This window comes from Macaca mulatta, chromosome 5 (genome assembly GCF_049350105.2).
Source record: "Macaca mulatta isolate MMU2019108-1 chromosome 5, T2T-MMU8v2.0, whole genome shotgun sequence".
In the NCBI taxonomy this organism is placed as follows: Eukaryota; Metazoa; Chordata; class Mammalia; order Primates; family Cercopithecidae; genus Macaca; species Macaca mulatta.
The window spans coordinates 36548777-36561335 of NC_133410.1; the positions used below are offsets into that span (position 1 = coordinate 36548777).

General features: G+C 41.4%; 1 protein-coding gene across 1 annotated transcript in view; it reads left to right on the forward strand.

Moving 5' to 3' along the window:
- Positions 1-12559, forward strand: part of NWD2 (NACHT and WD repeat domain containing 2) — a 202838-nt gene that overhangs the window by 73083 nt on the left and 117196 nt on the right. The window contains exon 2 of the mRNA XM_015138197.3: positions 3169-3257. Coding sequence (XP_014993683.1) covers positions 3169-3257 — 89 coding nt within the window. The remainder of the gene's footprint in view (positions 1-3168; positions 3258-12559) is intronic.

The following is a 12559-nucleotide window of genomic DNA, read 5'->3' on the forward strand; positions in this document are numbered from 1 at the left end:
TTAGTGGTAGAGTGAGAGAACTTATTGATGTGTTGGCTCTTGGAGAGTGTATTATAGAAAGAAAAGAATCCATCAAGGATAATACAATTTTTTTTTTATTTCATAAGCTTTAGGACTTTAACATCCCTTAGTCATTTCATGCATTTATTCCATCGGTCATTGCAAAGATTGATTCTTTTCACAGTTGTATATTTCCTTGATTAGAGCAAACTATGGTGTATCACTTTCTGGGTTCAAATCTGGGTTTTCTAATTTAGCGGCTGAATGCTCTTGAGCGAGTTTTCTAACCCCTCTGCCCTTTAGTTTCCTTGCTTAAAAAACATGGTAATAATGTTACCTGTTTCATAGGGTTGTGGTCAGCAGTGACTAAGGAAATGCAAATAGAAGTGTACTTAGCACACTACTGGACCGCAGGAAGCACTCACTAAATGTTAGAAATTAGGTGCTATAGCAAAAGAATCTATTAACAGAGTAAACAGACAACCTACAGAATGGAAGAAAATATTCACAAACTATGCGTCCAACAAGGATCTAATATCCAGAATCTGTAAGAAACTTAAATCAAGCAAAAACCAAATAATCCCATTACAAATAGACAAAGACACGAGCAGACACTTCTTAAAAGAAGACATATGAGTGGCCAAAAAGCATGAAAAAAATGCTCATCATCACTAATCATCAGAGAAATGCGAACCAAAACCACAATGAGATACAATCTGACACCAGTCAGAATGGCTATTACTAAAAAGTTCAAAAACAACAGGCGCTGGCAAGGCCGCAGAGAGTAGAGAATGCTTGTACGCCATTGGCGGAATTATAAATTAACTCAGCCACTGTGGAAAAGTTCAGAGATTTCTCAAAGAATTTAAAATAGAGCTACCATTTGACCCAGCAATCCCATTACTAGATGTATACCCAAAGAGAAATAGATCATTATACCAAAAAGACACATGCACTTGTGTGCTCATTGCCGCACTGTTCACAATAGCAAAGACATGGAATCAACCTAGGTGCCCGTCAGTGGTGAATTAAATAAAGAAAATGTGGCACATATACACCATGGAAAACTACACAGCCAAAAAAAAAGAGAATGCAATGTCCTTTGCAGCAACATGGATGCAGCTAGAGGCCATACTCCTAAACTAATTAATGCAGGAACAGAAAACCAAATCCTGCATGTTCTCACTTGAAAATGGGAGCTAAACATTGAACACACATAGGCATAAACATGAGAACAATAGACACTGTGGACAGCTAGTGGTGGGAGGAAGGGAGCGGGGTGTGAGTTGAAAAACCATCAGGTACTATCCTCACTGCCTGGATGCAGTATACCCAGGTAACACACCTGCACATGTACCTCCTGTGTCTAAAATAAGAGTTGAAATTTTTTAAAAAATTAGGTACTAAATTTCTCTTATCCTCCTTACAATTGTGCAGTCAAGTCTCAGCACCTCAAAATGAGTTAACATGTTTTTAAGAAACAATAAATTTCTGTTTCTTATATCATTACATATTTATTTTATGTATAATTTAGATACTATTTTTCAGAATCTCTTAACCCTTTTGAATATATTTTTACCTTCTATATCTGGCAGTATTTGTCTCTTTTTAAAGCGGCTTTTTCGTTATTTCGATTTTGAAAATCTGCTAAGGGCGTTTAGAGTTATTGAATATTATCAGCTTTATTGTGAAGTTAGCATTTTCAGCTCTTAAAATGGAGCAAGGGAGGGTGGGCATTCTGATCTCAAGATTATACAAATTATGTGAAAGCTTAATATAACTGCCTCCGTCAGTGCCATAGCACCGCATGGGCCCCGCTTTAATGTACAGCTCCTCCGATGGGTGTCCTGCTTCTTCTCTTTGAACTTAGAACCATATTGAATCTAAGGCTGGAAAACACCCTATTTGTTTAGATCACAGGACAATCCAGAAGACCTTGTATTTCTCTGAATCTTTGATTTCTATGTAAACACTGGTTCCTGTCACTCTGCCAGGCTGCAGCTGCATTTCAGACTTTCGTGATTGGTTGTTTGCTTCTCAAAATAGGCTTGAGAACAGTAGGAAAATAGAGTAGGTCAACACGGCATATGGTTAAATTTTCATGGACAGATGTGTTTGAGAATAATAGGGAAATTCTTTTAAACTGTTATCTTTGTTATAAATGTGGTATGCGGATGTTTCATAGTTATGACTGGGATAGAGGTACTTTTAGCAAATGGTACTTTTCATAAGATTACACATTAACCTAATTTTTGAAAACTATATTCATGTTTCACTGAAGGTAGCTGGGCAAGGAATCGCCTCTTTGCTCTTAGAATCTTACAGTGCCATCATTGATGCAGAACTGTTCAGCACAGATGACTTTGGAATTCCTTTCTGTGCAAAACATTCGACATTAAATGCATACATGTTTTGTGATTCTTCGAGTTTCAGGTTCTGTGTTTCTTGTATTTTCTTAATGATAGGAGATAATAAAAAGTTTTTTTATTTCAGAAGGTTTACGTAGTATGACATGTGTAAAATAGTTTCTATCTCCGATATAATGGTAAGTCCCTAAGCCCGGGGTGGGAGACGTTATTTTATTAAACCACTGGCCAATTGAATCTACAGTGGGTGGGATCTGCTATGATAGGGTTTCATGCTTGTTTCCATACTGTGCTAAATTTTGTAAAATGTCACAATATATCTGAATACTCTAGGTAGCAATGGTATCATCTGGGATGTTTTCAGAAATCAATAAGTAAATTTATCAACGTGTGTACGTGTGTGCGTGTGTTTTAAAACTTGTATATTTTGTGGAGCTAAAACCCTGATAACCCTACTGTGTATCCTTCTGCCCCTTCCAAAGACATTGTGGTCATAACTATTTAAGAGCTCAACGTGAAGGTCTGTGTGGGCATAAAGAATCAACTGTGAATTTTCAGCCCTGCCAGCATACATAGAACCAACCAGTGGTCCATCCCATGGGCTGCTCGTGCATGCCTGATGGATGGATCTCTGTGCAATTAGGGGGCAGGTCTATACCAAGAGACAAATACCCTGTTATTTCACAACCCAGCACCTCAACTTGATTATATTACTGTCAGCATTTATTTTTAGGTTTTCATTTTTTTGCCAGAAACATGTGTGGACATACTGACTTCCTGTGTGTTTGTCTTTCTACTACAGATACGGGAGCAGAAAGACAGGCACTAAGAGAAAATGTATATCCTAAACTGAGAGAATTCTGCAGAGAAAACTATGGACTGGAATTTCAGGTAATTCTACTGTTAATTTCATTCACAATTATGTCCAGTTAAATAACTAGTGTTTTTTTCTTGTCACAACTTGAGTGTTGTAAAAGACAAGTTTTAGGCCCTGAAAAAAATTATTTCTTCAAGCATGGGTAAAAAGAAACACTGACAAATGGAAAGTATTTAGTCATTTTTGATGTTTAGTTCTTTTATGCTGTGCTTCTTGGACCCTTCCTGGTATGGGCTCATCTTTTTCTTTGAACCATATTTATTTGCTTTTTTGACAGTCTCCACTATTATCAAAGAGATGAAGGTTGCTGAGCACCTGAGTTTAAGCTATGGTTTCTAGAAATATTTTGCACTTAAAAATGGGGACCAACTTTTTTCAACCTTATTTCCTTTCATCAGCCTGGCCTGGCCTTGCCTTCTATCTTGCCTTTAACTTTTTGTTCACATTGTAGAACATCCTTTTTCCTAATCATTTCAGAGCTATACCATTTACTCCCCCCAAAAAATTATATCAGCCTTTCAAGAGACAGTAATGGCACACGTCATTGCTAACGTTCACGAACATCCTGCCATTTTAATACACCTCTGATTTTGCCATCTGAAGGTAAAGTGCTTGACAACATTGGATGTATCTTGGGCATCCAAATGTTGAAAAAAAAATGGCTCCTGCAACAGATAACATTATTTATTCAGAATTTTTCAGCCTAATTTATGATGGAAATCCTAACTCTCCAGTGCTATCTAAACTACACATTTACATTGTCAAGTGATGAATATGTAATAGAGGTTTGTGGTGCAGAAGTGCAAAATGCACCATCGTTAGTGGAAGAACATTTTACTGTCTGTTTCCTCCTAGATAAATGTTTTATCTTGGTATACTCCTGATGCCTTCTAATATGATGCATAAAGTAACAGTCTCGAAATGGCTTCAATCTCAATGCATAATGTCAGTCACCACCAGGCCATGATGACACGCACATTGAATTGTCACTCATAAGTCACCATTTACTTGATAAATTGTGAACCTAAATTAAATTCCTTGTCATGAATTCAGCACTACCTTCTCTGAGGAATCTGGTTTTACTGATAACAGGGTCCCAATTGTTATAGAACTTCCAATCTGTCAAGAATCCCAAAACTTAGACACTCCTTGGGGACTCAGTTACCATAGAGGAAGAAGTGTGTCCAAGCATATAATCCCATCTTTAAGTTTGTTTTTGCATCATTTTTGTCAACAGAGGAAGTCAGCGAGCTATAGAACAGCTTCTATAAACCATGGTATTGACTAGGATTAGCTGAGGGAGAAAGGGAAAAATAGTATACTTTCTGAACTAGAGGTAGGCACAGAAGATAGATACAGGCAAAGGAAAACTGTACTAGGCGAGGCCCGTAGAATAAATTGACAGGATTACTCTAGGCAGGTGCACTGAATCAGCTGAGGAGATGTTCGACCACAGAGTAGACCGCAGTGGGCAGGGGAGACGTAGAATTCAGCCCCAGCTCTCTACAGGTACTGGGAGTGACTGAACCTGCCCATCCTTCAGTTCAGTGTCTAAAATAGGAATGGCAACAGCTTACATGTCTGAGGTTGTGTTTAGAATAAAATAAAATATGCAAGGTTACATTTGCTTCCAAGCTCTAGGCTTAGCAGGAGTTCACATACATAATATCTGAGTCTTCTAAGAATATACCTTTTAAGTATAGTCTTTTATAGTAGGTTAATTATATCACTCCCTGAGGATATACTTTTTAGAGAGACAGTTCTCTTCTCTCAACTGCAACAAAAAATATGATGCCAGAAGCTTCATGAACAGCCAGTTTACCCCCACAGTATCCCCGATTCCATCTTTGATTGTGCACTGAACTCAGAACATATGGTTTCCTAGATTTACTCAAACATATCAATCTACTTCATGCTTGCTTGCCTTTGCTCATGCCATTCTCTTCAACTACAATGCTTTTCAGTCTGGTTCTTCCCCTGCTTCACCTCCTGGATTCTACTCATTCTTCAGACTGTTCCTATCTGAGCTCATGTTATGCCCCCTTTCTCACTGACCCACAGCCCTGTGGGCCTCTTTTGGATCCCTGAACACCTTAAGCCCATTCATACTTGAGAGTTTTACTCTGGCTGTTCTGTCTTGTGGGAATACTCACTCCCTTTATCTTCACACAGCTGCTTTCTTATTGTCCCTCGGATCTCCACTGAAATGTCACTCCTAGAGATGCTTTTCTTTTTTTATTATTATTCTACTTTAAGTTCTGGAATACATGTGCAGAACATGCAGGTTCGTTACATAGGTATACATGTACCATGGTGATTTGCTGCACCCATCAACCCTTCATCTACATTAGGTATTTCTCCTAATGCTACCACTCCCCTAGTCCCCCACCCCCCATCAGGCCCCAGTATGTGATGTTCCCCTCCCTGTGTCCATGTGTTCTCATTTTTCAACTCCCACTTATGAGTGAGAACATACAGTGTTTGGTCTTCTGTCCTTGCGATAGTTTGCTTAGAATGATGGTTTCCAGCTTCATCCATGTTGCTGCAAAGGACATGAACTCATCCTTTTTTATGGCTGCATAGTATTCTATGGTGTTTATGTGCCACATTTTCTTTATCCAGTCTGTCATTGATGGGCATTTGGGGTGGTTCCAAGTCTTTGCTATTGTGAATAGTGCTGCAATAAACATACATGTTCATGTTTCTTTATGGCTGAAAATTCCAAAACCAGAATGCCTCTTTTCCTCTAGAGATGCTCTTCTAGTGACCCAGTCTAAAGTAACCACCTCTCTTTTGCATCATACTGTTTTAGTTCTTTGCATAGCATGTGCCAGTATCAGATACTTTTTCTTGTTTGTTTATGTATTAGCCTGCTTATTGTCTCTCTCCCAGTAGATTATAAGTTCCATAAAAACAGAGGCTTGTCTGTTTTTATGGAATTTCAAAACAGCTGCATTCCTGGTTCTATAGTCCCTGGCACATTGAAAAGTGCTATGAGATTTTGTTGAATGAATGCTTATGTGAAAAAGAATGAGTGAATGAAGACCCAGCCCAGATATAACTTATGACAGAAAGCCTTCTCTGATCTCTCCCACACCGCCCAAGATAGGCCGTGTACCCTCCTCTTTGCTTCTCTGAAATTCAATGCATAACTCCCGATAATCCATCCAATTCATTCAAGAAGTATTTGTTGAGTGCTGACCATATGGCAACCAACATTCTAAGTGCTGGGAATAAAGGAGCAAACTAACCAGACCCTCTTCTGAGGAACTTCTAACATTGTTGGGAGAAGCAGACAATGTAGACTCCAGGAGTAATAAATGCATTTTATTGAATAAATGATTCTATTTTAAAACTCACAGAAAGTAGGGTTAGAGAATGCCAAGTAGTCAGAGAAAGACTCTGTGATAAGGCAATATTTGAGCAGAAATCTGCAGAAGGTTATGGAGCAAGTCATGCAGATGTCTGGAGTTGTGGGGAGGAATCCAGGCATAGGGAACAAGGGAAAGGGTCTGAGGTGGAAGTGTGTTTAGAATATTCTAGGAACAGTCACACACTATATTCCAGTCTGGACAACAGAGTGAGACCTTGTCTAAAAAAAAAAAAAAGGAACAGTACAGAAACCAAGTGTGAGTGAAGGAAATAATTACAGATGGCCTGAAAGTAAGATTATATGAGACTTCATGGGCCAAGATTAAGAACTTAGAATTTTTATTGAGTTGATTGAGTTGAAAAGGAAAGAGTGAGGTGATATGACTTACCATGAAGAGGTTTTCTCAGGTTCTATGAATAGAATGCAATACAAAAGGAATGGTCAAAGCAGGAAAATAGTGCAAACAGGAAGAACCAAAGTAAGCAGTGTAGATAATGAAACATCATCTGGTTAAGTAAACTTTTCATCACCTGCCTGTAAGTGCCAAAAGTTCTCAGGCCTGGAATTGTCTTATTCAACTTATCCCAATGGCCAAATAGCTGCAGATAGTAATCCATTTAGTTAAATCTTTATTCAATTAAATTAATAGAATATGAATAGAATAGAAATTAATAGAATGTCAATTAAATTAATATGCATTATAAGCAAGTCCATATACCTTTTATCTATGTGCCTGTTTGGCAGGCTATTTTGTACTGTTTTCCTTTTTTTTTTTTTTTCATTTAAACGAAGATATTTCATGAAAATACACTAGACTCCGATTATGTAAACTTCAATTAATTCTATATGTGATGTCTACATATATAGGTTGTATATATATGTGTGTATATATATGTTCAGATGGAAACAGTTCAGTGGAGAGAACATCAAGCCCACTTAGCAAAGAACACCCAGGGCATCAGGAAAAGACATGGCATTTAAATAATATGTTATTTGATTTGCAGGTATTTATTAAGGGCCTCCAGCTACAGAGAAGAGGATAGAAAATAAGAACAAGGAGGATTAATTGGAAAAAAGTAAAGACAGACTGGGGAGAAAGCAGGTTGTTGCAAAAGCCAATAAATAAGGAGCTTGTGATTATACTCAGAGGTACCATCCACTCCTTCTTTCGGAACTCTTGTCCATCCCCACTGCCGAGGTCCTGGTCTAACCCTCAGTGCTTCAAAAATGGGATGAACAAAAAGCATCCTAATTGGTTTATTTTCCTACGTACCCCTAGTAGATTGCAAGTCCTTGAGGAAGAGACTGGCTCTTGTTTGTTTTTAAGTCCCCAGGCCTGGAACAGAGTTTGGCGTTTAGTGGGGTTTTAGTTAAAGTGTGTTCAGCAGAACTGCCTTACACCATCACCCTACTTGAGTTTTTCTATACAGTACCACCAGAGTCATCCTAGGTAAATGTCATATTGTGTCAATGAAGGGACGTGGAGCAAGCTGACCAAATAGAAGCTTCCACTGATTGTCCTCATGGAGGAACCCCAAACTAAACAGTTATCCACACAAAATAGCATAGGAACCAAAAATCAGATAAGTGATCCCATACCTGGTTTTAACTTCATATCACTGGAAGAGGACCTGAAGAGGGGAGGAAAGACAGTCTTGAATTTCCAGTGCCATCCCTCCCCCAACCCCAAGTAGCAGCCACTTGGTGCAGAGAAAGAATCTGTGTGCTTGGTGAAGGGAGAGTACAGTGATTGTGGGAGTTTGCATTGGAATTTACTGCCCCTGTCACAGCAGAAAGCACCACTGGGCAGAAATCAGTCAGTGCCCACTGAGGCCCACTGAGACCAGGCGTAGTCAGAGGGGAATCACCCCTTCCAGCAATCAGAAACTGAGTTTCAGCAAGCTGTGCCACCGTGGGCTAAAGTGTTCTGGGGTTCCCAATGAACTTGAAAGGCAGTCTAGGCCACAAGGACTCCAACTCCTAGGCAAGCCCTGGTGCTGGGCTGGGCTTGGAACCAGTGGACTTGGGGTACATGCAAACTAGCAAGATACCAGCTGGGATGGCCAAGGGAGTGCTTGCACTACCCCTCCCCCAACCCCAGGCAGTGCAGCTCACGGCTCTGGGAGAGACACTCCTTCCTTCCACTGGAGAAGTGGAAAGGAAAGAGTAGAGAAGACTTTGACAACTTGGACACCTGCTCAGCCACAGTGGGATAAGGCACTAGGCAGAGTCCTGAGTCCCCCATTTCAGGCCCTAACTCCCAGATGACATTTTTATACATACCCTAGGCCAGAAGGTAACCTGCTGCCTTAAAAAATAAAAGGACCCAGTCCTGGCAGGACTCATCACTTGCTGACTAAAGAGCCGTGATCTCCCCAGATGAGTGCAGTAAGGCACCAAGGACCAATCCTGGGCTCTGAGTAATCAGCAGTAATACCCAGGCGTTACTCGCCATGGGTCTTGGGTGACATTCATAGAAGTGCTGGTCACAGGCATGACCCAGCACATTCCCAGCTGTGGTGGCTATAGGGAGAGATTCCTGCTTTAGAAAAGGAGAAGGAAGAATAAAGGGAAATTTATCTGGCAGTTTAGGTACCAGCTCGGCCACAGTAGAGTAGGGTAGAGCACCAAGCAGGCTCTTGGGGTTCCCAATTCCAGGCCTTGGCTCTCAGATGGTATTTCTGGACCTGCCCTGGGATAGCGGGGAGCCCATTGCCCTGAAGGGAGAGTCCCAGACCTGGCAGCATTCCCTACAAGCTGACTGAGGAGCCCTTGGACCTCAAGTGAATCTTGGCAGTAGCCAGGCAGTACTTGCTGTGAGCTTGGGGTAGTGGTGGCCATGGGAAAAGATTCCTCTGCTCGTGGAAAAGGGAGGGAAGAGTGGGAGGGACTTTGTCATGTGGCTTAGGGACCAGCTCAGCCACAGAAGAGAGGATCAGGTAGATTTCTAAGGTTTCCAACTCTAGGCCCTGGCTCATGAAGGGCATCTGTGAACCTGCCAGGGCTGAGGACAACTTGCTGCCCTAAAGGGAAGGACACAAGCCTAGCTGTCATCACCACCTGCTGACTGTAGAGCCCTAGATCCTTGGGTGAACGTAGGCAATAGCTAGGCAGTGGTTACCAAGGGCCTTGATGGGACTCACGGCTGTGATGGCTTCACGTCTAACCTAGCATAGTACCAGTGGTGGTGGTCACAAGGATGCTTGTGTCACCCCTCCCCCAGCTCCAGGAAGCTCCGCTCAGAGAGAGGGACTCTGTTTGAGAGAAAGTAAAGGAAGATAACAAGAGTCTCTGCCCGGTAATCCAGAGAATTCTTCTAGATCTTATCCAAGACCACCAAGGCAGAAGAGCCACATGTTACTGGGCTTGGAGTACTCCCTAATACAGATACAGCTACAGTGACCAAAAACCTAGATCACAAACCCAAGTCCCAGGAAAACATGATCTCCCCAAATGAGTTCAGTAAGGCACCAAGGACCAGTCCTGGAGAGACAGGGATGTCGTGAACTTTCAAACAGAGAATTAAAAATAGCCATTTTGGGGAAACTCAAAGAAGTTCAAGATAACACAGAAAAGGAATATGAAATCCTATCAGATAAACTTAACAAGTAATTTGATATAATTAAAAAGAATCAAGCAGAAATTCTGGAGTTGAAAAGTGCAATTGACATACTGAATAATGTATCAGTCTCTTACCAGCAGAATTGATCAAGCAGAAGAAAGAATTAGTGAACTTGAAGACAGGCTATTTGAAAATATACAGAGGAGAAAAAATAATAAAGAATGAAGCGGCCGGGCGCGGTGGCTCACGCCTGTAATCCCAGCACTTTGGGAGGCCGAGGCGGGCGAATTACAAGGTCAGGAGATCGAGACCACGGTGAAACCCCGTCTCTACTAAAAATACAAAAAATTAGCCGGGCGCGGTTGTGGGCACCTGTAGTCCCAGCTACTCGGGAGGCTGAGGCAGGAGAATGGCGTGAACCCGGGAGGCGGAGCTTGCAGTGAGCCGAGATCGCGCCACTGCACTCCAGCCTGGGCTGGGCGACAGAGCGAGACTCCGTCTCAAAAAAAAAAAAAAAAAAAAAGAATGAAGCATGCCTATGAGATCTAGAAAATAGCCTCAAAAGGGCAACTTTAAGAATTATTGATTGGCCTCAAAGAGGAGAGTGGGGTAGAAAGTGTATTCAAAGGGATAATAACAGAACTTCCCAAACCTATAGAAAGACCAGTATTCAAGTACCAGGTTATAGAACACCAAACAGATTTAACCCATATAAGGCCACCTCAAGGCATTCAACAAATGCCATATTGTCAGTTTCTTTGCTTAAAAGTTTTTAATGGCTTCCTGCTGCCTATAAGATCTCTCTTTAATGTAACGCCAGCTTCATTTTCCACTCTTCCCCACATAAATAATCCATGCCAGTCCATCCTCAGCCTGTGCTTGGAGCACATCTTCCTGATTGCTCATTCCTAACTCTCACATTCTAGTCACTATATCTATTTCAATGCTTGCTTCCTATCAGACATACCCTTTCTTCACCCCTAGCCACCCCACACCCTGTCCTTCACAATATAACTGAAGGCCTAGATTTCCTAAGACATCTTTTCTGATTTCTAAATAATCTCCCCCTCTACTCTCTGAACTCATAAATCTGTCCCATGTGGGCCGCTAGTACAGTGAGCCAAGATTGAATCCACTTAGGGCAGGGACCTCTAAAGGGGGTGTTTAGCTGATCTGAATACTTAGGACACTTCCATTTCAAAAGAAATTTCCATCTGTGTCCAGCCCCTGAGCTTTATGTCACTCTTTAAGAATACCTTCTGATAGACACCTTCATTAGTGGGCATCTGGTATTTTATGTTCGTCTTAGTCACGAAGTTCATAAACCTCATTTTTTTTACCTCTGACATCCATTAAATCCCAAAGATCTGCCAATTCTACCTCCCTAAATACTTCTCCAATCTGTTTCTTTTGTTCAGATCTGTATTATTGTTACCTTGACTGTTGCCATGGGTACCCTGACTCTTCCCATTTCCTTCATCTCTGCCTTCTCCTCCTTAATACCAAACTCTTAATTTACTTTACCCATCTGGTCCATCCTCCACAATGTTGCTACAGTGGTATTTTTAAACACCAATCTGACCCTTGTCCACAAGATGCAGTCTATGCTGCTTGGTGCAATGTGCAAGTTCTTTTTTACCCCTGCCTACTCTCGAGGTCTTATCTGTGACTCCTTCCCACAGGCAGCCTGTTCTAGCCTTTGCAAACTACATTTGGTTCACCAGATGTGTTTCCTTTTCCCCCCTGAATTTTCTCACTCACTGTGCCCTCTGACTGGGGGGTGGGGGGCAGGGGCTTAAATTGCCTCCCAGGCAAATGAAAATTTCTCCTCATTCATTAAAATATAGTGAAGTCCTTCTATGAGATTCCAGAGTACTTTATTTCTAATCTTTACCAGCTTGTCATATTTGTTTTAATTAATTAATTTTAAATGTCCCTCCCCCATGAACTGGGTGCTCTTAGAAGTTAGCAACCACATTATTTATGTCTTCATAGTACCAGAATCTGTTATAGCAGAGGTCCCCAACTCCTGGACTGTGGCCTGCTAGAAACTGAGCCACAGGGCGTGAGGTGAGCAGTGAACCAGCATTAGCGCCTAAGCTCCACCTCCTGTCAGATCAGTGGTGGCATTAGATTCTCATAGGAACACGAACCCTGCTGTGAACTGTGCATGCAAGGGATCTAGGTTGTGGACTCCTTATGAGAACCAAACGCCTGATGATCTGAGGTGAAACAGTTTCATCCCCAAACCATGCCCCTACCTCACCCCTCTGTCTATGGAAAAATTGTCTTCCACAAAACTGGTCCCTGGTGCCAAAAAGTTTTGGGGGCTGCTTTGTTATAGTACATAGCTCATACTAGATCTATAATGAATGGTGGTT